This window comes from Gopherus flavomarginatus, chromosome 3, assembly GCF_025201925.1.
Source record: "Gopherus flavomarginatus isolate rGopFla2 chromosome 3, rGopFla2.mat.asm, whole genome shotgun sequence".
NCBI lineage: Eukaryota > Metazoa > Chordata > Testudines > Testudinidae > Gopherus > Gopherus flavomarginatus.
Window position 1 is genome coordinate 151,086,086 of NC_066619.1, and position 27,738 is coordinate 151,113,823.

The following is a 27,738-nucleotide window of genomic DNA, read 5'->3' on the forward strand; positions in this document are numbered from 1 at the left end:
ATAAGGAAGTGTTATTTACTCTTTCTAGTAGCACAAAAATCAGGGATCACTTGATGAAATTAGGTTTAAAACAAACATATGGAAATACTACTTCACGCAGTCCATCCGTGGAACTCCTTGCCAGGAGATGCTGTGAGGGCCAAAAGTATAATTCCAAAAAGAATTAGATAAGTTCATGGAGGATAGGTCCATCAAGGGCTATTAGCGAAGATGATCTGGGATCTAACACCATGCTCAGGGTGTCCCTAGGCTGTGATTGTGAGAAAATAGGAGTGGATGACAGGGGATGGATCGCTCAATAATTGCCGTATTCTGTTCATTTCCTCTGAAGTACCTGGCATTGGCGACTATCAGAAAGCAGGATACTGGGTTAGGTGGACCATTGGTCTGACCCACTATGGCTGTTCTTATGTTATGTTCCTCTAGTAATGGACCAATAGCATAGTTAGGATTCTTTTGTTCCTAATATTTAAAAAAAAAAAAAAATCTTCTCCTTAACTCAGCTGGCCATAGATTTCTTCTTGTGTTCCTCCGCTTCCCTTATCAATTTTCTGCATTTCCTAATTTCTGATTTATATTCATTACTATCCCTTTTATTGTTTTGTTTGGTATAGCTGTCTTATCTCCCATCTAAACCTGATCAGTTTTTTAACAAATATGGCCACCGTCCTTAATTGTGCAATTTTGGCTTTTGGGGCAGCTAGTCAGGTGTTTGTAAACAATTCCCAATTATCATTCAGAGTTTTCTTTTTAAATTCTTCCTCCCAGCTGATTTGTTTCAGGTGTTCCAGAATGAAACAAAAAGATTGAAACACCCTGCTGCCAGAAGTCCTGTAGGATTAGCAATAAGAGGTTCAGTTTGCAGTGAATTAGTTTAGTTGTTCATTATTTGTTTTGTGATAGCACTTAGGAACCCCAGTTTTCCCAAAGTTAGGAGAAGGCAGTAGTGCAAAAATCAGGGGAAGAGTTATAGTGGAAAATTAGCCTCAGAGGTCACTTGGGAGAGACTAGTATCCTTATCTAAGCATCCATTGTTATGACTGAGATTATTGAAACAGCAGGATTGTGAAAATATCTAATTAACTTTTCACCACATATGCTTGTCATATGGATTTCCTTGAGTCTGAGTTGTGAAAATAGACTTGTCACTTTCACTTTTGTTTGTAGTCAGTCTTGTTTTTTCTCCTGCAGTGACACAGTAATACACTGTATGTGAATTGTAAACAGACCCGAATAAAATTTGTTTCATTTGAATTATAAAGATCACAAAAATGTCTTTATTAATATTGTATTTAGAAAAAAAGCTTTGTTTTTTGCAAAGCCTGAAATTCAAGGTCAAACTAATAGACGTTATCTGTTTTTGTCTTGTTTTCTTCGTATTTGTAGACACAGTTACTAAGAATGACCTCAGAAAATCATGCACTGATGGTTTAACTTTTCAATTCTTGTTTTGGAGAATAACGTCTTGGTACATTTGAAATTGTATTTTAAAAGTGCCCCTTTTCCCGTATATTACCTCTCAAAAAGAGGCATTTGTAAATTCCATAAATAAGGGAATTTATAATAAAATACTAAAATTCTGTTCACCTCATTGACCTCCTTGGTTTTGATTTTCCCTATTCCTTTTTCTCATGACAGAATTATGGATCCAAGCCTGCTAAAGGAACGAGAGCTATTCAAAAAACGAGCGCTCTCCACTCCTGCTGTAGAAAAGCGTGCAGCACCCTCGTCTGAGTCTACATCTTCCAAAAAGAAAAAAGCCAAACTAGAGCAGGGTGGATCATCAGGCTCAAAACAAAACACAGGTTAGTGCAAGTTCCTCTGACTGTTTCTTTCCATCTGTCCACATACCCTATTGGGTTGGTCTTTCAGTAAACTGCCTGTGTGGCCAGAGCCGTTCTCCAAAGATCTGATCCTCTAGGATTCTTATGCTTGGGTCTTAGCTCCTGAGTGTGAGAGTGCAGGAACTTCTACAACTCTTAAAGAATTTTGACTCTAGAGGATGGAGGTAGAGTGTGGGTCAGGCCCTGTACTGTAAATGACATGCCACCCTCTGGATGTTGTAAATGGTGGCCTCTGAACTTTGCATCCAGTTTATACTTGACCCTGCTTTATGAAGAAGCTCCTGGTGTGCTATGGTTGTGCATCACTCCTGCTCTTTTTACTGCATGCTTTCCAGTGTTTTCAGCTTTCCACTCTGTCTTTCCTTTTATTGAGTCTACTATATTGGTGCCTATCACTGTACCATCTCAGGTCTCATCTACACTTAAAACTGAGATCGACATAGCTACTGCTCTCCTGAGCGCCATAGCTATGCTGATATAAACCCTCAGTGTAGCTGTGGGTATGTCAGCGGAAGAACGCTTATGTTGACCTCACTCCGTCGCTCAGGGAGGTAGAGATAATACAGCAATGGGGAAACCGCTTCCATCAGTGTAGTGTGCATCTACACCATGGGGTTACAGCTGCATAGCTGTGCTGCTGTCATTCCCATACTAGAGACAAGCCTTGAGTGTCTCCCAAGAGTAAAGTCAGCAACAAAGTGATCTCTCTCTCCCTTCCTTGCCAATGGGTTAGCTAAGATTTTTTTTTTTAATAAAAAGGTGTAAGCTTGGAGAAAGAACTGGGTTTTATATTTTGCTTTGTGTGCAATGTGGTTAGGGTCATTCTTGTGTTGTCTAGCGGTAAGTCTTGATCTATCAGCCTGGGGAGGTTCTGTAACCTGTGGTCACAAGTTGCTCTGTATTGGCCAATAGTTTCACTGGAATCGGAAAGAGAGAGAGATGGTGTCTCAGTAGCTATGGCCAGTTCCATGCAGAGTTTGGCAGAGCACGTCAGATGTCTTTAAACTGACTTCCATGTTCAGTGAAGAGCCAACAGAGAGCAGTGAATAGAAGTGATGTGGTCCTGGTGACCTGTATGGCTGAGCCCAGGGACAGCTGTATTGTACATTCAACTCGATAGGTTGCCGAAGGCCTTTGCCCCAGTGCTCCAATGCAGTTCTGCAGCATATTATTGATTATTTTGGTGCTCTAGCATTCTGGTGTGCCTCTCCGCTGCTAATTTTTCCTTCTGAGTGCATTTTTGTCTATCAGCTTCTGCCTCGGTCCTTCTCACTGATTTTCCGTTTTTTCTTGATGCACCCTATCTTTGTTGCCGAAAAGTTGTTTGAAAAAAGAGACTGTTCAGTGATTTCAAGACCTGACTGTCTGGCAGAACTATGTCAGTGACAGATGACAGTATGCTCCATCTGCCTAGATATTGACCACAATAAGCAGAGTATCAGAGTTGGCTGTAGATGTCATCCTGTGCCTGGAAGAAAAATGCAGTGTGCCTCTGAACCCTTCTTCAGACACCTCCGGGGGACTCTTGTGCCCTGAGAATGTTGCTGTTGGCCAGAAAGCTGTGTCTTTGACATTGCCACCCCAGCGCTCTTTCACTGATGACTTGGGCACCGTCAGTGTTGATGCTTGCAATGAAGCTGTAAAATGCTCCAGATTCCCAAAGGATTAGCAGTTACACCCACTGGGGGAAGGGGCACACACCTTACCATCGCCACAACTACCCTACACCACACACCAGGTCCTTAACTTTTCCCCAGTAGGGCTGCCAGCCTTCCATCATCCCCTTTACCCCAGCCTACCCTCTCTTAGCATAACCAGCTACTATACCAAACGTCCACAAGTACTAATGTTGGATAAATATAATCTGGGAAAGGAGTGTGTGTGCAAAACAGGAAAGAGTTTAAGTTGTGGTCTGTAGTGTAGGGTGGTATTGTTAACAGTAAAGTGTATGCCTGTGGGTGGGGGGGAAGAAAGGTTGTGTACTGTTGAAGGGCATAATTTTTCATTTCCTTGCTTCTGTGGATTTGAGCCATGTATTTTGTGTGTGTAAGAACCCTAACTGCTTATCCATATTTTGGGTATTTAGGTCAAAGCAACTCAATGGAAAGGTATTTCATCTTTGATATCAGTGTCAGACCCAGCCAGTATCAGAAGTGTTCAGTACTGCTACTGTGTGTCCTAAAAGGAATGAATTTGGTCTGATTTTAGTTCTGAGTGAACAGTTGTTTTGGACGTCTTTTTATCCACTCAAGCTCAATGTGGCTAAAACAGAGCTCTTAATTACCCCCCTCCCCAGGTCCTCCTCACTACCTCCTTTCTCAATCACTGGAGACAACACCACCGTCGTGCCTGTCACTCAAGCCTGTAACCTGGGGGTCATCTTTGACTTAGACCTCTTTCTAGGCCCTTATGTCCTACCACAGTCTGGGTGTAGGGCTCCATAGTCCAAAGGTCCTCTGCCTCTTGTCTGCAGCGGAGTCAAAAAAATGAACAGAATGTTGGAAATCATTCAGAAAGGGATAGATAATAAGACAGAAAGTATCATATTGCCTCTATATAAATCCATGGTATGCCCACATCTTAAATACTGCGTGCAGATGTGATCGCCCCATCTCAAAAAAGATATACTGGACTTGGAAAAGGTTCAGAAAAGGGCAACAAAAATGATTAAGGGTAAGGAACGGCCGCCATTTGAGGAGAGATTAATAAGACTGGGACTTTTCATCTTGAAAAGGAGATGACTGAGGCGGGATATGATAAGAGGTCTATAAAATCATGACTAGTGTGGAGAAAGTAAATAAGGAGTGTTATTTACTCCTTCTCATAACAAAATAACTGGAGGCCACTGAATGAAATTAATAGGCAGCAGGTTTAAAACAAACTGAAGGAAGTACTTTTTAACACACTGCACAGTCAATCTGTGGAACTGCTTGCCAGAGGATGTTGTGAAGGCTGAGTCTATAATAGAGTTCAGAAAAGAACTAGATACATTCAGGGGGATAGGTCCATCAATGACCATCAGCCAGGATGGGCAGGGATGGTGTCCCTGGCCTCTTGTTTTCCAGAAGCTGGGAATGGGCGACAGGGGATGGATCACTTGATGTTTACCTGTTCTGTTCATTCTTTTGGGGCACCTGGCATTGACCACTGTCGGAAGACAAGCTCCTGGGCTAGATGGACCTTTGGTCTGACCCAGTATGGCCGTTCTTATGTGTCCTTGGCCGCTGACAATCCGCACAGCTCCTCGGGGTATTCATCTGAGAGCAGTCCTGGAAGTTCCTTGGGATACTTGTCCATCTCCTCCAACTGCAGGATGTGGCTCCACTTGGGGGCTAATCCGGGATCCTGGAAGAGATGTCTGCTTCCTCCCGTGTTCCAGTCCCAACTGAGCTCTGGGGCTCTGCTTTTATATTTCCTGTCCCACCCTGGGACTTCCAGTACGGGGAGTGGGGAGGTTTTAGGTCTACCCACTGGAGGAATGTAGTGGTCCCTTGCTCTCTAGTTCGGGGGGAGGCTGCTTCACCTCACTACACCCCACCTTCATGGAGTTACCCTGTGCTTGGTCTTCCTCTTGCTTCTAATGTATTTGTATAATGTTTTCTTATTACACTTTATGTCTCTAGCTCATTTAATCTCGTTTTGTGCCTTGATCTTTCTGATTTTGTCCCTACATACTTGTGTTATATTGTTTATATTCGTCCTTTGTAATTTGACCTAGTTTCCACTTTTTTAGGTCTCTTTTTTGAGTTTCAGATCATTAAAGATCTCCAGGTTGTCAGTATGGTTTCTTGCCATACTTTCCATCTTTTCTACGCAGTGGGATAGTTGGTTCTTGTGCCCTTAATAATGTCTGTGAAATACTGCCAACTCTCTTGAACTGATCTTACTAACTCCCTGAGTTTGCTAAAGTCTGCCTCCTGCTGTTCCTCATCCTACCATTCCTTAGAATCATGAACTCTATCATGACATGATCACTTTTACCCAAGATAGTCCCTGGATCTGTCAATAATATGTATTTCATGGCAAGGAAAGATTGAAAAGAGAGACTAAAATAGTCAAAAATAGTCAGCTGGGGCCTGGTCTGTACTACAGAGTTAGGTTGACATAAGGCAGCTTACACTGACCTAACTCTGTAAGCGTCTACACTAAAATGTAGCTCCCACCGATGTAACTCGCCCACTACACTGACTTAATAACTCCACCTATGTGAGAGGAATAGTGCTTAGGTCAATGCAGTTAAGTCAATGCATTGTCACTGTTGATACTGGGTTGCTTACATTGACTGTTCCTGCCTTTCAAAAGCCATCCCATGATGCCCTACCCTGATAGTTAAATCGGTGTGAGCGCTCCTGGTGAGGATGCACACTGCTGACAAAAGGAAGGTGGTGTGGACACGCAAAAGAGGTTTAATTACTTTGGTGGCTGCATATCAATGTAGCTTAAGTCAACTTAATTTTGTAATGTAGGCTTGCCCTAATATAGAAACTCGATACATCCAGCATGAAAGTGTGTTCTAACCCCTGTAGCCAAGAACAGTGGATCTGTAACTCAAGAGGCAATCCCCTTGACTGGTAGAAGTGTGGGAGGGAGGTGGAGCTCAGTAATGATCTGTGAAATTATGGACTTGGAGACAGGAAAATGTGGGAGGGAATCTCATGGGTGATATTTTCTTGTATAGGGAATAAAAAGATGATATTTTTGCCTCCAGACAGTACTCTTGATTAAACACTCCTTTGTAGAAATATTGAGGTGACCTCACTCTGATGTGATAACAGCCTCTAACATCTAGGGATTGACAAGCAGTTTGGGTGAGGGATAGGGTGGGACTTCTCTGAACTGCAGGGAGAAGCTGTCAGGTCCTTCCAGGAAGTGGAAGTGGTTAGAGCGGTACTTGCTTTCTGGGAATAAACATTTTTCTTTTTTAATCTAATAAGAGAGCCTACCTCACAGGGCTTTGCAAAATATTCAGATGCAATGTGTAATGAAAACCATTTATTTTGTTTTACTGACATTTTTTCCTTTTAATAAACTTGTTTTTAAGAAGACTATTATTGTTTGGGTAAATTTTGTGCAGACTTCCCCCAAAAGGAGAGGCGCTGATAGGTAAGGAGTTTCTGGAATCCAACCCACCTCTCCTGATTTTGGGCACACATGGACAGAAGTATCCTTTCACATTAAGGTGTATTGCATGGGGCTGTGGCAGGCAAACATATGGGAGAAGCCTATAGACCAAGGAGGAGACATGAGGTGGCAGGGGTGAGGGTGACAATCAGATTGATCTGTATTTCTCCAATTAAGCAACATTGTGAATTGTTCAGATGAACAAATATTTACTCTAGTAATCAAATATAGATGACAAAAGTTCATTTAAAAACAAAAAACTTTCTTCCCACATAACATTCTAACAGGTGGGCCACATAAAGATTTTGCTAGCCATTCAAGTTCACATCCAGAAGTGAAATAATTGTTGCTAATAATGATTGTTAAGACCCAAAAAGCACATGACTTGCTCATAAGATGCAAGAGGCTTCATTTTGTTTGTTGGTTCTTCTGTGAGTTCTAGTGATCAATCATTATTACACCACTTCTGTTTCTCTCTTTCTAAAGCTGCCCATCATGGTTCTAACTGGGTTGGATTCATTCTCTAGGTCTTTCATGGTTTTATTTTTCACACAGCAGCAACAGTCAAGCAACTCGTAAAGGAAAGCCAACGCCACCAGAGAAACGACAGTAAAGATAAATATAACCAGAATAATAAAACAGGCAGTGTTCCAGTTATCATGGAAAGGGTAAATCTTTTGCACTTGAAAACCAAGGTATTGGAAAAGGGACGTAGTCTCGTTCCAGTGACTGTTGTTGAAGGTTGCCATGCTTGGAGAGTCCTTTTATTGTGCTCACTGCAGCAGAGCTATAGGCTAAAACAAACAGAGAAACAAAGGTGATGTTTTTAGCTTCTAAAATGTCAGTTTTTTTCTTTTACCAACTAAGTTGGAACTCAAATTATTTTCCCTATTTGGAAGAGTTTACTTTCAGAATGACAGCTAATTTCCTGTGGCAAGCAGTGAATATTTTTTGAACTGGGAAGCTTTGGACATGTATATACTCTTTGAAGTGAAGCTGCATTAATCTGTTTCTCTATTTTATTTTAACTAAAAAAATATATTGGATCAGAATGCACAGCTTGACTGTGTGATGACTGTTTGAAATATATTTTATTGCAAGACTAATACACCGCAGCATGTTTCAATAAAGTTAAGGAGCATCTCTCTCTTATTCCAGAGCTAATGCAAAGAAGCAATCTTACAGAGATTATTTCCATCTGCATGGGATGATTTTAGAAACATGTTCTATTTGTTACTCTTAAATGTTCTAGTTTTTTAATGGTTTGAAAACCCGCTCTGTGCGTGTGACGTTTCTAGCAAAACGAGGGGCCCATGTGCTGTTACTAATGTGTGCAATCTAGTGACTGGAATGATTAACATGTGGTATTCTTCTATGTTCTTCCATTTGTAAGGGTTTTTCTCTTCCAGTTGTATGAGAGAGAATTTGTGATTTTAAGCAGAGTACAGTTCCATTCATCAGAATGGTCTGGAGGCCATCTGATTCCTTTGGGTAACTGTGCGTTTGGATAAATGGAAGTGCTATGTTAAGCTGCAGGATTTCTGGGTAGGATGAGGAAAGGAGGGAGGCAGAGAGGAGGGTCGAAGAGAGAAAGAGCCTTGTGAATGCTGCTTTAGTAGGGTGACTAGATACTCCATTTTTAAAGGGACAGTCCCTTTTTTTGGGACTTTCTTATATAAGCACCTATTACTCCCCACCCTCTGTCCTGTTTTAAACCTATGCTTTAATGCTTACCAGCACCGTCAGCATTAGGGGAGGGAGCTGGCCGTTCCCCTTGGTATTTGTATTGGCGTCTGCAGAGCCCAGGGCTGTCAGCGTTGGGAAGCATTCAAGCAACACCTCTCCAGTCTTCTTTCCTTCCCCTTTTCTCTCCCTTACCCTCCCCTTTGCCTCCCTTCGTTTCCCTCCCTCCTTTCCTCATCCTATTTGGAAATCCTTCCACATCACAGTTCCCGCAGCCTTCATGTTAGTTAATCGGTTGGTATGTAACCGACATAGGGCTACGTGGGGGACACAGTGTTGTTTTGGATAACTAGGCTGTCTGGGTCATTTGAATTTGGTTAAGTGGAATTACAGTACATTTAGAAATTGTAACTGTCTTGGAGAATGAGTTTCCAAAAACAAGGTTGAACTTTCAGCTGCTCTCCAGGTTTATAATACAATGTCCTCACCTCCTCTGTATGCACTAGTATTGCTCTTTCGATTAACATGCAAGCTTCCTGACACATTAAGGGCCAAATTTTCATAGTGTTCAGCACGCAGCAGCTGAGTGGCACTGTGACCCCGTATGTTAGGTTGCTATGCCTGGAATGGGAGCTAGGCCAGGCACTGCAGGAGTGTAGCTGCTCCCACCAGGTGGGTGTGTGGCTGGCTCACTCTCCAGCCCGTCACCAATGACCCATCCCCTCCCTCTCACCCAGCTGCAAAACCTGGCTCTGCCACTTCTTGGCGCTGATCTAACTGTTTCCTTGCTTTAAGGAGGCAGCAGGATTTAGATACGTGAACTTCTGGAACTGAGCCTAGAACAACATTGTATTGAAGGACTGGCTGCTGACTGAACTAAAATGGGAAAGGGAGCCCCCTGAGGCTTGGTGTTTTCTTAAATTGGGGGTTGGGAGGAAGGGTTACCTCTTCCAGTACCACTGAGGATAGAATGAGAGAGGGCTCAGTTGAGAGAGATGATGAAAAGAGGAAGGGAGAGATTAAAGCACAATTTTTTCTCTGCTCTCATCCCTCACCTTAGAATACAAAAAACAAATGTACTTGTTAGAATACTATGAATTCAGTCATATCTGCAGAGGAGCAGGCGAAGGGCTGCTTTGGATATCTTTAAGATGGATTGAAATATATATTTTTAAATACCAAAAAAATTATTTAGGAACTTCAGTTATTAACATGATATACTACCCTTACAGTCCAACAAATGTTTGTAAAAGTGAGTTGAAGAGTTCTGGTTCTGCTCATGCATGAGTTAATTGTATCAATCACTTCTAGAGAAGGGAGGAATGTGCATTTTTCCTTTTTTAAAAAGAGCATTTATTTCTTTTAACTCTGAATTTCCTGACTTATGAACAGTTTTAAACATCAGTCATAGTATAGTATCTTAGTTTTTGCATAGTATAGAGGACCTGGAGTGAATCCATAGTTAAGAGCTTGTCTACACAGGGACATCCAGGAAAATTAATCTGAATTAACTAAAGGTGTGAATTTGAAATGGATTAGTTAAACTGCATTAAACCCCCCCAGCGAACACCCTCATTCAAAATTAAAGTGGCTTTAATTCTCTTTAAACTAGTACGCACAATGGCACCACATTAAAATCTCAGACAACCTTCATTCTAGTATTTTCTCTCGAGAGCATGACTGTGCAGCCTTAGTATTTTCTTTTGTATGTAAATTAATATGTAAATTTTGCTACACAAACTTGGTACAGGAAGACTGAAGGTTAGGTAAGAAAGGCTAGAAGTCTTTTGCATGTTATGCAGGTGGGGTATGATGTAGCATTAATTAAAATCAGAATTATATAGCTAATTAAGGAAAGATGCTCAGTTTGATTGTAAAAAATGTATGTTTTGGACTGCGTATAACTACACTGAACATGAGGCAACTTTGTTCACTTAAAAGTTGAAATTCTTTACAAAAATCTTAAGATAAAGTGATTTTTGTTTTGTAGATAAGTTAAGAAATAAAGGCATAGCCTATTAAGAAGTCTACCTGGTTACCTTTTATTTAACTTTACTTAATCAAAATGCTACATGACCAGAAAATACTAATTGTAAAGAAAACATTGATATTTTGTTTACAAAATTGGAAACCAAAATATATGGATAATTGAAAGGAAAAATGATAAAGCCCAAATTTCATATTGCTACCTATTTTAAACAGTTTGTCTATGAATTTACCAGTAATAAAATTGGGCCATTATTAATATAAAACAGGAAACAGCCAGTATGTAGGGGATAGAGCCGGTAGCAGGTATAGTATTGGCACTCTTACTTCCGTGCTGCTGCTGGTGGTGGAACTGCCTTCAGATCTGGGTGGCCAGAGAGTAGCGGCTGCTGGCCAGGTCCCAGCTCCGAAGGCAGCACCGCCAGCAGCAGCAGTGCAGAAGTAAGGGTGGTAATACCATGCTTGCTGCAGGCCTCAACCCTCTACTCTTTCTTTCCTTATTTTTTCTGTCCCATTTTTCCAGGGCACCCCTCCCAAGCTTTGTGCCCTGGGCAGCTGCCCCACTTGCCCCGTCCTGGTTACAGCCCTGTAGTTGCACCAAATTGTCTGGTTATCAAAAAATAAATAAAATAAAATAAAATCACAGGCATATCATAATAGTTGAGTGTTTATATTGTTCCAGCAAATTTTTCTTAAACAAATAGGTCTGTTGTGGCTTTTCCAAATTACTGCAATTAATAAAGGTCCATTATTACTTTTTCACAATTTTCCATGTCTTGTCCACAACTCAGCCGCTATTATTTGAAGATCATCCCACGATTTGGGTAGTGGCTTAGCTATAATTAATTTTTAAACTCTAGTAACATGAGTTGTAAGACAATATTTTTAACCCCTTTGATATCTGAGAGCTAGTGATTTAGTTATGATATGGTAACTGTTTTGAAGATAGTGCTTAGCACTTCTTAAATCAGGATGGGCAAACTTTTTGGCTTGAGGGCCACATTTGGGTACGGAAATTGTATGGTGGGCCATGAATGCTCACGGAATTGGGGGGTTGGGTTGTGGGAGGGGGTGAGGGCTCCAACTGGGGAGGGCGGGTTCTGGGGTGGGACCAGAAATGAATTCAGGATGCGGGAAGGGGCTCTGGGCTGGGGCAGGGGTATGGGTGGAGGGGGTGAGGGCTCTGGGGTGCAGGAGGGTGGAACTGAGGGGTTTGGAGGGCGGGAGGGGGATCAGGGCTGGGGCAAGGGGGTTGAAGTGTGGGAGAGGGTCCCACTTACCTCAAGCAGCTCCCGGAAGCAGTGGCATGTCCCTCCTCTGGCTCCTATGTGGAGGCATTGACAGGAGGCTCTGCACGCTGCCCTACCTGCAGGTGCTGCCCCTGCAGCTCCCATTGGCCTTGTTTGCTGGCCAATGGGGCAGTGCTTGTGGCGGTGGCAGCGTGTGGCACCCCCTGGCTGCCCCTATGCATAGGAGCCAGAGGAGGGACATGCTGCTGCTTCCAGGAGCCGCGCAGAGCAAGCCCCCAACCCCACTCCCTGGCAGGAGCTTGAGGGCTGGATTAAAACGTCTGAAGGGCCGGATTTGGCCCCCAGGCTGTAGTTTGCCCAACCCTGTCTTAAATAGTGCCTAGGAAAATTAACTATCTCCATTGAAGAGAGAATTTCAGATAATTCTACTTTATAAACATATTTGGGGCAGGGGTCCGGTTACTCAGCTGTAGGCTGATTTTGATAATGTTCTAGAGGTGTTGGCTCTCCCCTAGTGACTGTAATCCCCCAGACGTGATTAAAGCCAAGACAGCTGTTTAGTCATCTACCAACACTGTTGTAATCATGAAATACAAGACTAAAAACTTCATTGCTAATCCATCAAAATTAACTGCAGCACTGATAAGGTGAGAAAGGACACATCTTTGAAAATTGTCATAGAAACTCGGGTTCGACACAGTTGCATTTTAATTCTAATTGCAGTAGGAATATTTAAAATTTACAGTGAGCCAATTTGATTAGTATGCGTTGCAGGTATTGTGCGTGAATGAAATCTAGTAGCAGTTAAATATTTAATTTAGTTCTATAATGTCTATAATAGGTTTTAATCTAAAAATCATTCTTTAGATGCTGTGATAATGTAAGCTTACTTGAAATTGTATTCAGAGGAGCAGTGGCAAAATGACTCATTTTAATGCAGTGCTGAGGAAGTCTCAAATAAGAAACAACTGGATAAACATCTTCGTGTAATGGTCTCTAGAAATCTCTCATGGATTCTAACCTGTCTGTGTGCATTGTGCAGATGGATTAACACTCTGATATTTACCCCAGTAATATGTTAAGTGATAAGATTGATTTTCGTGCTAGTCTAACAAACCAATTCTTTAGAACACATTTGTAGCCTAGCTAGGCAGTATACAGTCTTATTCTTAAGCAATTTAATGATTGCTTTATTGTTTATATTTGAAAAATACACCCTCTAACATTCTGGTTTTTGTTACAGAACTAGCTTTTTTTTTTTTTTTTTAATAAAAAGATGATTTTTAGCATCTATTTAAAAACAGTCAGAATCAACTAAATGGAACGTGAGGCTGCAAGAAATGAGTTACTGGCTAGTAAACATCAAATTCATTTTGTTTACTGCGCATTGGCTTGGATGTGTTGGGTTTCTTGTAAGATGGAGTGGTCATCAATTTTCCATTAATGCACAGATGGTAAAAGTGCATGTCTGATAGTAGCAGATTAAGGACTGTAGGAGAGTAAAATCCTGCTTAACACAAAGAAAATTTGTGCTGGCTTTTATAGGAGAAAGGCTTTATATAGAGTTCTTTTCTAAGCTAAAGATATATTTTCTTTCAATAATCAATATAAACATAAGACAATTTTAAAAAATGGTACAGACCTACCTCTTGTCTGAAAGGATGCTGAAAGAGCTCTGGTCTGCTCTGTTTTTCTTTTTTTTTTTTTTTCTTTTTTTCTTTTTTTAGTGCAGCCTATGGCACAGCTAAAATGGAGCTTTGCTACTATTGGCCAGAACATAATGCTGCTGACAACTTCCTTTATGCTCATTTGCATCAAACCCCACTACCCCAGGAGTAAATCATTCATAAATTTAAATGGTATTGTATAGGATGATAAACCCGCCCTCCCCACCCCGTATCTTTTTCTTTTACCGTGTGAGCTTATTAATGGTGAGGTATATTAGTGATACAGTGGTTGTTAACACGCTTTAGCTTTGAGGTGGCAGACAGTGAGTCAGAGCATGACATTTGAAATGTTAATATCTGCAGATTTCTGTTTCTGTTCAGTATTATATTTACTTAGGATAAACTGTAAATGTGCCACAATCTGGTAGATTAAACAGGTTAGTAGGAAACAATATTGCTGCCTTTGACTTAATTCTTGGACAGAACCGTTACATAATGTGTTTTCTTAACCATAAATTTTCTGTTGTGGAGGTAGAGGTGCTCTCTAATTTTTGTTTTACTGATCTCTTAGGTCTGTAACCATTAAGATTTTTTTCTTTAGTAAATTTCCTTCATCGAGAGTATTTTTTTAAAAAAAAATTATTGATACAAAATAAAAGCGGCTTGCTTTTGTTACTTTGTTTTCCAACGTCTCAACTGAAGTTTCTGGAGAGGGCCTGTTCTGTTATCCCTGGATTTATACTGTGTAAGGTCTGTGATATAAATAATAATATATAAACCAGTTATTCAGTTTAATCGTGTGTGTTACGTTTTCTATTACTTCAGCTTCCTCCTTTGGTCCATGTCTTTCTGCTTACTCTTCAGGGAAGTCATAATCTTGGAGTTATGACATGATAATCTGATTATGAATTTTTGACATGGCGTTCATTTTTATGGTGTTATGCTTTTGCTAAACCTTAGCAAAGCCCCTGATTTCAATGTAAGTCTCTACAATAATTAGCAAATGGGTCAAGGAAAGTATATATGAAAAACAAAAAAAGTAAATACTTTTTTTTAAATCTGACAATTTTGAATGTTTATTTCCCAATCTTTTTAGAAAGTAACTTGCAAATAAAATTAGTACATAACTGGCAGTGCACCAAATGCTTCCTGCCTCTTCAGAAATGCCAAGATGGATAGCGTGGGTGTATTAGCAGACTGAGTTAATCTACAGTTCCCTTTAAAGAAGCAAGGGCATGCTAAATTTAAACACAGTGAATATAACACATTTTGTCTGAGTCTACCACTTATGTGATAACCCACTTTCTGAGTCTACTCCCAATTTACTGTGAATGTTTGGTCCTTAGCAAAAGTCTCAAATAAATTTCCTAGAATACAATAGTGTATTAGACTAGATCCGCAGAATATGTTGTTGCTAGTTGTACTCTGTTGTGGTACCTTAAGGAGGGGGTAAAAAAAAAAAATCTAACTAAGACTTTCAAAATAATAGTTGATTTTGAATGCCTTAAATTTTGGATACCCAACTGGAAACATTGATTTTCAGTGTCTGGATGCTGAGGACCGGGTTCAGATTGACTTTAGTAAGAAAATAAGCGTCCATTTTCTGCTTTTATAGTGCTTATGGGCAAATGTGTTTTGCAGAGTGTTGATGTGTGCTATGGCTTATAAAAAAGTATCCACCAACAATAGAATTCCCAGTTGGAAACCAAATCTTCAGAAATGGCATTAGAGACACATAGGCATTGTTTGTGCTAGTAATTTTCCTAACTGCCATTCCTGTGCTTCATTTGTGCAATCATCAGTCAAAGCATTGGTGGAGACAGGGCAACAGCATTTTAACAGTGTGTTGTCTAACCCTGTTTGGAGCACTTAAAGTCCTATTTCTGAGTTTGGGAAGGGCTTTGCTGGAGTGAATTAAGGCCTGTTATATAGCAATAGGTTATATAACAGATAGAGCTGAGGTGACTGTCCCTTTCTGAAGTGCCCTGTGTTTAGAGAATCTAAATATCAGTTTATTAATTTATATTTTGTCAAGCAAAGATTGTGTTAAAAATCACTTAAGGCTGCTTCAGTGCATATACCAGCAACCAACCATAAGAGAGACTGGAAATTTCTATTTAAGTTCTCATATACCTGGTGCAACCTATAAGTTTGCCTTTTCTATATTCTCATCCACATCACAGAAGACTTTTCCTTCCACGCAAAATGTGCAGCATTTAACTCCAGCCATGTGAAGTGGTTAGAAATGGTTATTGACTAGTTATTTAAAATATTAAAATGGTGTTGTGTTAACTTGGAGTTTTATATCAAGATTAGATGGCTTTCTAAGAGATGTGCTATAGTTCAATCTGTTAATATTCAGGAATCACTGGGTGAAATTCTCTGTAGATTAGGGTTCTCAGATTATTTTTTATAATGAGGCACATGATTTACAATAGAGAGACCCATTCAAAATTGTGAGGACAACGTTTTTTCTTTTTCATCATCACATTTTGCTACTTCTCCGTGGTAACTGCAGCAACTGTTTACAAAAATAATAAGAAAGTATTTAATGTATTTTAACTGCCTTTTGGTTAAATTTAGTAGCTGGAAACGAAGAGCCAGTGTCATGTGGCCAGCCAGCTCTCTGTGAAAATTGTTCAGTTTGGACCTTCTGCTATAGATATTTTTAATTTCTGTTTTTCTGACTGACATTTGCTCATATGTTAAATGAGACATTCATTTGCATAAGACAAGAAGACTGAGTACTTTCAGAAACTAGTGAATATATATATTAATGTACAAGCTTAATGTAATGTTCACAAACTATCGTGCATGCTACAGTAACTGCTGAGAGAGATGTTTACCTGTGTGACAAACACTGGTACCTTGGGTCAGCCACATTCATGTGACTATTTAACAGCAATTGCTAGAGATATATTCCTTCTCAGACCTTTTGATTGCAAGTCCTATGTGACTAATTTTGTAACTGATAATGTGGCCGATATGGTTAAGAGGAAAGTTTTGCAAGAACTGTCCTATACTTAGATTGTAAGCTCCTTAGGGCAGAGACAGTTCTTTTATTTTGTGTTTTGTTCTGACATTATTAAGTCCAGCCCCCTATACTATGGCAGGAGCAAATAAACCTGGACATGAGTTTCTCAAACCATGGGTCAGGATCCAAACCTGGATTGCCAGAATGTTTCAAAGGGTCACCTGGCATCTCCTGCCGGCGGGGCTCGCCTCACTGCTCCAGGCATTGCAACCTGTAGGGTCCCAGCGCCACTCAGGATGGGCCCAGCTGTCATGGTGATGGAAATCTGAGCAGCACTGCAATCCCATGAGCAAGTCACAACTCCACTATCACAAATTTGGTCCAGTTGAGGGGCAGGACTTGATAACGGGGGGCTGAGGTTGCAATGCCCAGAGCAGAGAGCTGAGCCTAGCCAACCCCACAGTACAGGAACTGCAGGACCCAACCTCCCCTGGGGGCAGCAGCTGACTGACCAAAACCACCCCAGAGCCCCCACCCCCAGACTATTTACTGGTTTGCGACAGGCCATAAACATTTACAGACAGGTCCCGATCCCAGAAAGGTTGAGAACCACTGACTTAGACCATCCCTGACAGGTGTTTGCACAGCTTGTTTTTAAAAACTTCCACTGCCAGGGGATTCCACAATCTCCCTTGGAAGCCTATTCCAGAGCTTAATTACCCCTGTAGGTAGAAAGTTTTTCCTAATATCTAACCTAAATCTCCTTTGCTGCAGATTAAGTCCATTACTGTTTCTCCTACCTTCAGTGGACACAGAGAACAATTGATCACCTTCCTCTTTTATAGCAGCCCTTATCATATTTGAAGACTGTTATCAGGTTCGCCGTTGGTCATCTTTTCTCAAGACTAAACATGCCTAGTTTTTTTAACCTTTCCACATAGGTCAGATTTTCTAAACCTTTATCATTTTTGTTGCTCTCCTCTATATTTTCTCCAGTTTATCCTTTTCTAAAGTGTGGTGCCCAGAACTGGATGCATTACTCCAGTTGAGGCCTCACCCGGGCCAACTAGAGCGGGACAATTACCTTCCATGTCTGATCTGTGACAATCCTGTTAGTGCACTCAAGAATGATTTCGCAACTGCATCACATTGTTGACTCATATTCAAATTGTGTTCCACTATGTCCTCCAGATCCTTTTCAGCCTTAATACCATCTAGCTAGTTATTCCCCATTTTTTCGGTGTGCATTTGATTTTTCCTTCTTACGTGAAGTACTTTGCACTGGTCGTTATTGAGTTTCATCTCGTTGAATTCAGACCAATTCTCCAATTTGTCAGAGTAGTGTTGAATTCTAAACCTGTCCTCCAAAGTACTAGCAAACTCTCTCAGCTCAGTACCATCCACAAATTTTATAAGCATACTCTCCACTCCAGTAGCGGAGTCATTAATCATATTATCTCTGTGATTAATTTTTTTCATAACAGCCACTTAGCAGCTGCTACATATAAACAGGAAATTGCTCATATGAACATTTTTTCAGATTGTTCAGAAGTTTGCCTCACAGTGCCCCAGGTGAATGGAAATGTGAAAAGTATAGACAGTATATGGGCTCTAGATTGTCAGAAGATAACAAATATCAGTCTGAAGAGGCATGCTGAGGGATTGTTTCATGTATAGAAACCAGTAGCAATGGCATTTGATTCTGATACAGTTGGTGGACTTTGCTACTGCAATTGATTTTGGGTTGAAGCAGCTCAGATTAGAAGCCACATCGGAATAGAGAAGGGCATTTTAATTGGTATTGTATTGCTCCCAATTTTAAATTAAATTTTCTACTCCTGGTTCACAGTGTCACGGCATATAGGCACCATTCAGTCATGTAGGTGGGTGGGAACCTTGAGCTTGCCTGGAGATGACATTCAGTGAATACAACTATAGTTGTTTAAAAGCTGGTGTCAACAAAAAGTCAAATGTGAGATATTAAGCCTAGGAATTAAAATGTACTTCTTTGGTATTGATTTTTGCTTACCTCCTCTTTAAAGCATAAATTTTAACATTTCTGCACTTACAGAATTACATAGAGACCATATTTTCATTCACAAAGAGCCGACTGAAATTGCCCAGGTCTTGATTTCTGAACTATGTATACTTTTTATTTATGGTTGTAGTACCAAAAAGAAATGCATAATTGAAGCTGGGTTGAGTGCAAAACTAAAAATCTGTTTCTGAGAATATGTTCTTTTGCGTCTTTTGCAGACCACAGCAATGGGTCATTTAACTTGAAAGCCCTTTCAGGAGGCTCTGGCTACAAGTTTGGAGTCCTTGCTAAGATAGTGAATTATATGAAGGTATAGTCATTTTATTTCAAGTATAATTTTTCTGAAATGTTTATACATATTTATCCACTTGTCATCTGACACATTTATATAAGCTGACCTTCCATTGTAGCAGTAATATTAAGAACTTTTATCAGACACACAGAACTACTTGTTTAATGCCAAAAACGTCATTAATATAAAAATTGTCATTGTAAGATTCCCCAGTGTTTGTATCCCAGTAACTCCAGCTCAGGTTTGCTCAGTTTAAAAGTAAGAAGATGGTTGAGAGTCTGCTGACGTAAACCAGAGATGAGAACTGATCAACGATTCAGGAACCATTTATCAAAATCTCTTTCAGGGCTAATTTCTTTCATATGTTTAGGAATGTCAACTATCCTTGAATTTATAATTTGACTCATTTCCTGTCATCAGCTTTTATTTTAAGTGCTGTCTTTCATCATAACAGACGTTATAGATTCATTTTCTTAGTAGGTTTCCAGAGCAAACTGTTGAAGATTCCAGTCCTTGAATTAATATTTATTAAAATACTGTGCATCGTGACTTTTTTCGTTTAAATTAGAACAGCTAATTCTGGGCGGTGGGGATTGCCATAACATGTTATCAGTCTTAATAAATTGCTGTAGAGTTCATACTTTCATTAAGTACCTGCAGAACTCTAATAGATGGTATTTATTTTATCAGACGCGGCACCAGCGTGGTGATACACATCCATTAACTCTAGAAGAAATTTTGGATGAAACGCAACACTTAGATATTGGACTCAGGCAGAAACAATGGTTAATGAGTGAGGTAAAGAAAACAAATTTTCAGACTGTAACTAATGACCAGTAATAATAAAACTCAACTCATATACATTTGCTTAATGATTAAACTCTGTAATATAACTGTTCTGCTAAAAATGCTGTGCCCTCTTCACTTGTATTCTTTCTCAAGAATAACCCAGTGCTGTAGTGATACTAGCTCTGAAACTGAAATGGTTCTAAAATTGTGAAAGACTGTAGAAGGAGTCACGTGAAGAGCATTTACAAATCTTGGTATAAAGTTAATTAATTCATTACTGATGCAATACAATGAGCCAATACTTGTCAAAGAATCTTAATGTATACGTTAAATGTAAAACTACTCCAGCATTTGAAGATCTTATATTAACCAAAGAAAAACAGTTGGTCTAAAATAATATCTCTAGATTCACAGCTATTTAAGAGCTTTAGAATTTTCATAATATTTTGGTGAGCTAAGGATGGAGTGGTAGCAGAAGATTTGGGGTGGGGTGTTAGGAGGTTCTGTTTTGTATATACTTTTCCCTTTTATGGAAATACAGTATTTAACCACGTTGCCCCCTTCCTCCTCCTCATAACACACTGTTAACCAGATGAGAAAGAATGTCTTTGTGGTCCTTCAGTCTGCTTTAGCAAAGTAAAATTCCATAAAACGCAATGGTTGGAGTCTGGTGTATTTAGATGTTATCTGCTTTTCTTCTGCTGCTTCATTTATGAGTGAAACGTTACTTACATTTTTGTGTAATACCAACTAACATAGACATATAGCAAGAAAACAATCAGTATATGTAGTAGTTAGATTAAAAAGACAAGATATAGTAAAGGTAGTGTGGCTATAATAAAAGTATCTTGCAACATTCCACTGGCACTAATACCCCTACTAAATCCCAGATATGTGTACCTGTAGGGTAAAATCCTGGCCCCAATTAAGTCAATGGCAGCTTTGTCGAGGATTTCACCATTAGAGCATTATCACATAGATGCTAAACTAAGAAGAAAACACTTCGTTAAATTATTATTGCATTTGTAAGTGATAATAAAGTGTGAACAAAGGCTCAACAGCATGGTAGTCTAGTAGGCTATTAACAGGCACATTATGGCAGTTCACTTTAAAGCTTTGGTGGCTTACGTAATCTCTTGAGAATTTGGTAGGCTACCAAAGTTAGTTAACTTTTTTATGATGACTGTGTGTTCTCCCTCCTTTCTTCTTTCTGTGTCTCTTCTCTTTCTCCTTTCAGGGTCAGGCTGGCAGCTGCAGAAGAAACTAAGTAGGGTTGCTCTCTCTTTTAGAAGAACTTTCATTGTGGTTCTGGCTGTGAAACAGGAACGTATCTTTATCATTTCAATTGTCCATGCAATCCTGTTCAGTTTCACTCTGAATTTGCCATCATGGGTAAAGTTCTTCTGTGCAGGAGGTCTGCTCTTCTCAATTTCTTCTGCATCTGCTGGTGCCGGTTGACACCAGGGGAAGACTGACTACAGATTTGTTCATCCCAGGGTAATGTCTTTCACATTTGTAACCTCAATATGAGATCAGTGCGATATGTTGGGTAAATAGTTTGTTTGCATTTTATGTCCAGAAGAATTCATATTTTTGTATCCCCTGGTATTTTTATTTCTCTAATCTCCTTCCAAAAAGGAGCTGTGCAGCTTTTTCTAAAACAGCTGCCACAAGTGCCTTTATGGATCTCCCAGCCTAAGGTGCATTGTATAAATAATGCTTAACCCTCCTCTGTAAAGTAACAAGTACCATCATGATGAATTCTGCCTCTACTGGTTCTAAGATCCTGAATCCCAAGTCCACTTCCTAATCGAGCCTGTTAATTGTCAGCTACAATATGTTGCTGGTGTGCCGTCATTGACAGATGACAAGTTTGTTTAGTCAAATATACATATACATTCATGTTTTTTCTTAAGTTTAAAACTTATGTCCCTGTTACAGGCTCTAGTCAGCAATCCCAAAATAGAAGTTATAGATGGGAAATATGCTTTCAAACCTAAGTACAATTTGAAAGATAAAAAGGCTCTGCTCAGACTCTTGGACAAGCATGACCAGCGAGGACTGGGAGGAATCCTTCTGGAAGATATTGAGGAAGGACTACCCAATGCACAGAAAGCCATAAAGGTAAGTAACACTTGTGACTCACAGTTCAATCTATTTGCCTTATCAAAGAGTAGGCTGGGGGTGACTTTTTCACAATGTATAAGTACTTACGTGGGGAACAGAAAGGTGGTAATAGCGATCTCTTCAATCTAGCAGCCAAGGATATACCAAGATCTATTGGCTGGAAGTTGAATCTAGACACATTTAGACTAGAAATAAGGGGCAAATGTTTAACCGCATGAGTAATTAACCTTTGGAACAATTTACAAAGATTTGTTTTTCTCCATCACTGGAAATTTTAAAATCAAGTCAGGATTTTTTCTAAAAGATCTGCTCTAGGTCATGCAGGAATTAATTCAGGGAAGCCATATGGGCCTGTGTTATACAGGAGGTCAAACTTCACAGTGGTCCCTTCTGGTCTTAAAAATGTCTGAATCAGCGATCTTTTCACATACTGTAATTGTACTTCAAGATACTGCAATGACTTATCTCCGTTCTCAGGTAAACTGTCATAGCAGTAACAGCTTCACTTTCACAAAAGCAGGCTTGGCTCAGTGAAGTGCAAAGCCTATGTTAATCACTGCAAAAATAAAAACTGCGTTAAAGTACTAAGTTACAGAAAAGTGAACTTGAGTATTACAAAGGCACTTATGCGTTAAATTTAAATATTTAAAAATCCCTTCTCCCTTCACTCATAGGAGAAACATTGAATCTTGAACTCAGGAAATTGTAGATAAATGATTTCTCATGTGCTTAAATATTGATATGTGATCTTAATCTTTTTTTTTAAAAAATAAGGATTCTTGAAGATCTTTTTTAAGAACTAGCAGTCTCGGGAAGAATCCTGGACTATGGTAGTGTTGCTCATGATTCATAATTCTAAATTATTATGTGTTTGTTTAGAAAACGTAATAAAAAATTGTAAAAAAAAAAATATCAAATCAAGATGGTAAATTAATGGAGAAATGATGCCACAGCCTTGACTGTCTATTGTAGGGTTGCCAACCCTCCAGGAATGGCCTTGAGTCTCCCAGAATCAGCATCCATCTCCCGGTGACTATTGAAAGCAATCCAGGAGATTTTAATAGGATATTTTAAGAAAATGACATTGTTATGTTGCGGGGGAAATCTCCTGGAATAGCTTCAGTCAGAGTTGGCAACCCTAGTATTGCCATGTAGCCTGATCCTGGTCAATAGGAATTGAGTACTCAATTCAGATCAGCTTTTTTAAGGCTCAGGCCCCTGATTAGTTACTAAGGCCTTGTCTACAAACAAACTTGCACCCATTTACCTTAGTGTTTTTTTAAATTGGTTCAGCTGAACCAGTGCAAATTTGTGTGTGTAGACACTCCTATTTTAGTTTAATATTTGTTTATTTTCATTTAGCTTAATCTGGTTCCTTAATCCAGTATTATGCATTGTTCTCTATTAGCTGGTCCATAGAAAGTAACAGTTTGATGCCAGCTATTGTAGTTAATCCTTTAGTTCTAGTGCTAGAAGTCAATGCTGAAGTAAACAGAATAGATTTTTTGTTCCTTTTAAAAACATACATAGGAAATGTACATACAAAACCTTATGTTAAAGAAATGTTTAGGCTGCAAAACTCAAAATGCCAAAATGAAGGTGGCCTGTGCAACCTCACTGCTTCCCGTGTGCATATGGATTATGAGAGAGTCTTTAATTACATGATTGCGTACTGTTTTTTCCCCAGGACCTTCCTTCATTCTTTGCAAAGGATGGGCCTAACCTAAGCATGAATCAGGGTTGTGTAGTGGATAAGCAGTTGTTCGTATGACCCCTACCTTGTTTGTGGATAGAAGTTGGAAGAGGTGTAGTGACTAAGGCAGAGGGTTGCAGGAAGAGAAAGGATAGCGAGTGTCCGCCTGGAGAACTGGACTCATCTCTGACTCTGCCACAGAATTCCTGTGGCCTAGTGGGCAAATCACTTAGGCCAAACACTTCACACATGACCACTAATTGTATGTTCCTAATTTTCTAGGTGTCTTGCTTGAGACACCTGGGTCCTTATTTTCTGAAGTGCTGAGCACTCTCAACAGATGGCAGCTGAAATCAGTGGGAACTGTGGATATTCAGCACCTCTGGCATCAGAGCAGTGTGGTCTGGAGGAGTGACCATAATACTGGGAGTCAAGAGAGTTTTGCCACTGATTCACTGTGTGGCCTTGGGCAAACCGCCTCTCTGTTTCAGTTTCCTTGTGTGTAAAATGAGATAGTGCTGCTTTACCTCCTACCACCTAAGAGTGCTGTGATGACTGATTAGTTAATGTCTGAACGTGCTTAAGCAGAGAAATAGAAAATTATCTCCTCTCCAAAAGTCCTCCATTTTACTAAGTTCCTCCTGCAACATTTTCTAATGCTCTCTGGGAAGTGGAGGACCAAGTTGAACTCCACTCCCCGTCTCCCTGTCTTTCAAATTGTTAAACCTTGTCAACCGAAGAATTGAAATCAGTGAACAATTCAAAATAAAATTCAGACCCTTTAAAACTACGTATTGATATGCCATCTCATTAATTACATATAAATACTGCCTGTATTCTAAAGATCAAGTCTTTTGGGGGTCTGTTCAGTCTTCCAGAGCGAATTCTCACTTCTGAACAGTTTCCTGCAGGGCATCACTTCTGACAAAGTGCTTGCCGGCTCAGGAGTGTCTTTGTTACATCAGAACACACTGAAGATGAAAGCCCTTGTGTCACAGCTGCTGTTTGTTGAAGAACTTTTTCCTTTCTTCAGTTTCCCACGGAAATTGCCACAAACATCCGTGTAGTGTAGAATCTGATTAAATTATTGCAGGCTGTGTCCTTGGAGTGCTTATATTATTATTATTATTATTATTTTATTTTATTTTATTATTTGAATTGCACTCACTGCTGCTCTAGAGTCAATTTTAAATGAAAGGTTTCACCCATCCAGATTCATCCTAGGTGTTATCTGTTCTACTGAGCATCTTTCCCTCACCAGTGTGAACTTATTATTAACTGACTGTTCTCTTCTCTTCTCTTGCTTTCACTATTCTTAGTGACCTGCATAATATTGCAAAATGTCCAGTTTTGTGGCATCCCTTTACTGCATCCTTTACTGGACTTTTTTCCAGCTGTGAATTGGTGTGTTACCACATCTTTCACAACTTTTCTGTGGTTTGCTATTTATAAACGTTCTTTGGTCTCCTACTCTCTAGTTGTGCACTGTTCTTACATTATGCACTTAATCCCATTGCTCCTTTCAATTTGTTCAGCTCATCTTCACTTTGTCAGAGTTGTCAGACGTGGTGTCCATTTTGCTGCTACCAGCTAAGTCTCATTGCTGCTTCCCTATAGTTTCTTGCATTCTCACTTCGTTACAGCTTTCACTATTGCGAGATCGGGTAGTATATGACAATACTCCAAAAAGAACCTTTTTAAAAAAAAAAAAATTAAGGTACATATCCGGCTGTGACATTACCCAGGGTACAGTCTGGACTGTTGAACAGCTGTGTCCCCTCAATTCTTGAACCTGGGTGCCTCTTAAACTGCTTTTCTGTGAGAGCAACACTCCTGGTCTGCCTACACAGCCTCCAGTATGTAAATCACTCCCAGCCACCCATGAATTACACTATGGACAACAACAGCAAACTCCCAGACTTCCCCCCAGAAAGGTGTCTCTTGTTCTGCCGCGCACCCTCATGGACAATATCAGCTCATGTAAAGTCTGTCATTTCATTAATAGAAAATGATGTGCACTAATCTGATCTCAGATGGAGTTTCCCAAACCCACACTGGTTTAGATAAAACAATACAACAAATCTGTTAATTACAGAAAGATAGATTTTAAGTGATTACAAGTAATGAGGCCTAAAAGTCAGAGTTGGTCACAAGAAAATAAAAGATAAAACGCAATTAATATATAATTTAACAAGCTAAATAAATTCAAAGCAAAAGTTTCTTTCACCACATGCTATCGCAGTCTTACTGGCTGGATTTCTTTCATCCAGGACCCCTCCCCCAGTTCAGAGTTAATTTCCTTGTCCTTCAGGTGTTGTTGATGCCAGGGGCAGAGGGAAAGGGAGGGGTATTTTGAGGCATCTGTTCCCCTTTTCTTGTTGTTCTCTTTTTCTTTGAAAATCCTCTCCAGCTGAGGTTCAGGAAACAGAAGGTCTGTGGGGAAGGGAACCTCGAGCTCTTTCTCTGCCAAAATGTTTCTTTCTTTCTCGCACCCTTTTTCCTGCCAAAGCCTGTCCACTTAACCAGGTGATAATCCATTTGATTTTGTTGACACCTGGCTGAGGCATCGGTTTGCCTTTTGTCTCTGAGGAACTGGTTTGTGGCTGCGTTTCTAAACTTGGAACATATCTCAGTAGTGTTATACAGTAGAATCTTAAAACTTTATGTACAATGTTTTCACACATATTTTCCAGGACAGGAATGATCAGCAAATTATGAGCTTTCAAGTGATACCTCACAAGGCATACGTAGTACAAAATCCATCATAATCTTGTAAAAAGGGTGAACATGGGGATACAGACTGTCACACCTATACACGCCCACATCCATATATCATTCGAAAGCTGATGTTGTTATGTACATGTAGATGAGCTATGATGTGGACCTGGAAAGTGGTGCAGTAAGTCTGTAGGTGAGGTGAAATAATGGTACCCAAAATGAGACAGTATCATTTTTTCATAGTTCCAGAAACACTGCAACAGGACTATGAAGACTTCAATAACTCAGACATAGGTTAGGGGTTTGTTATAGAAGTGGATGGGTAGGGTTCTGTGGCCTGCTTTGTGCAGGGGGTCGGACTAGATGATCACATTGGTCCCTTCTGACCCTAGAATCTATGAGTCTATGAATTTTCACTGTTTAAGCTAATTTCAACACCTTTATATTAGAGAGTCAGAGTGCGTCGGGGAGTATCTTTTTTTATTGGATCAACTTCTGCTGGTGAGAGAGACAAGCTTTTGAGCTTACACAGAGCTCTTCTTTTGTGTGGCTCGAAAGCTTCTCTCTCTCATCAGCTGAAGTTGGTTCAATAAAAGATATTACCTCACCCACCTTGTCTCTCTAATATCCTGGGACTGACATGCTACAGCTACACTGCATACAACACCTTAATATAGTGTTTATTGGTCAAAGCTACCAAATGACAAAGTATTAAAAACATTTTATTGGTTTTGTTCATGCAAGTATTGTTTTAGAAATGATGAAGCTATTTAGCATGTGGGAAAAATGGCTAATATCAGCGTTTTGCAGTATACTAACATGAAATGTTTTCATGTCACGTATTTTTAAATGTCAAAGTGTTTCACAAGTGATTATAATAGTTTTCTGTATTTTCAATTGAAATTTGCTGACCAGATGAGTCTCACTGAAGGTTGTGCACCAGCAGCAGTGGATTGCATGCCCATAGTTTGTACTACATAATGGGTTGATATAAATGTACATGAATTCCTAATGTAATGCTTCTCCATTCATAAGTTTGTATACATACAATGTAGTATTTCGTCTGCCTCGAGGAAGGTTTTATTTTGTAATTGCCTATGCATGCAGTACTAGCCTTTTGAAATGTTCTAGAAACTAGATTTTTAATTCAGTGACACTTATGCACAGGTCAATATTAGTATTAGAGATGACAGTACACAGCTTCATATTATGAATATGCAAAAGTTATGAGAGAAAAGTGGCTTAATAAAAAATAGTGAAGACAAAGACAACAAACAAATTTTACCTCTGCACTGAAGACAGGTGAAGAGCATGTTACAGCTGTTATCAACCATGTCATCAGCAATGTGACAAAACCCATTTGACCCTGAATCAGATCCAGAAGTGCTTATCAACGTATCTACTGGACTGCATGTAACATCAGATGTTCAGGAGTCTACTGAAAATAGCAGATGTTGGTGAAAAACAAATGAAGAGATTTGCTGGAGGTATTTTTGATTCTGATGGTTCAGGTAGCTTCTTCAGCCTTGTCAAGAAATTGGCATCAAAATATTTGT

General features: G+C 39.8%; 2 protein-coding genes across 3 annotated transcripts in view; one reads left to right on the forward strand and one right to left on the reverse strand.

The window, feature by feature from the left end:
* Positions 1-27,738, forward strand: part of GTF2E2 (general transcription factor IIE subunit 2) — a 57,508-nt gene that overhangs the window by 6,262 nt on the left and 23,508 nt on the right. Inside the window, exons 2-5 of the mRNA XM_050945061.1 lie at positions 1,639-1,805; positions 18,782-18,873; positions 19,546-19,653; positions 21,586-21,768. Coding sequence (XP_050801018.1) covers positions 1,643-1,805; positions 18,782-18,873; positions 19,546-19,653; positions 21,586-21,768 — 546 coding nt within the window. The 5' untranslated portion in view covers positions 1,639-1,642. The remainder of the gene's footprint in view (positions 1-1,638; positions 1,806-18,781; positions 18,874-19,545; positions 19,654-21,585; positions 21,769-27,738) is intronic.
* Positions 6,904-13,637, reverse strand: SMIM18 (small integral membrane protein 18). 2 transcript variants are annotated; one of them, XM_050945092.1, is made up of 2 exons: positions 13,531-13,637; positions 6,904-7,759 (listed from the first exon to the last, which is right to left on the reverse strand). In XM_050945092.1, exon 2 carries the CDS (start codon positions 7,712-7,714, stop codon positions 7,421-7,423), a length of 294 nt encoding a protein of 97 aa, XP_050801049.1. In that variant the 5' UTR covers positions 7,715-7,759; positions 13,531-13,637; the 3' UTR covers positions 6,904-7,420. The 2 variants fall into 2 exon arrangements, with proteins under 2 accessions (XP_050801049.1, XP_050801050.1); XM_050945093.1 differs by having other exon boundaries at positions 13,527-13,637.

Coding starts and splice junctions, on each gene's coding strand:
- SMIM18 (XM_050945092.1), bottom strand. CDS start 7,714: ATGGCAACCTTCAACAACAGTCACTGGAACGAGACTACGTCCCTTTTC.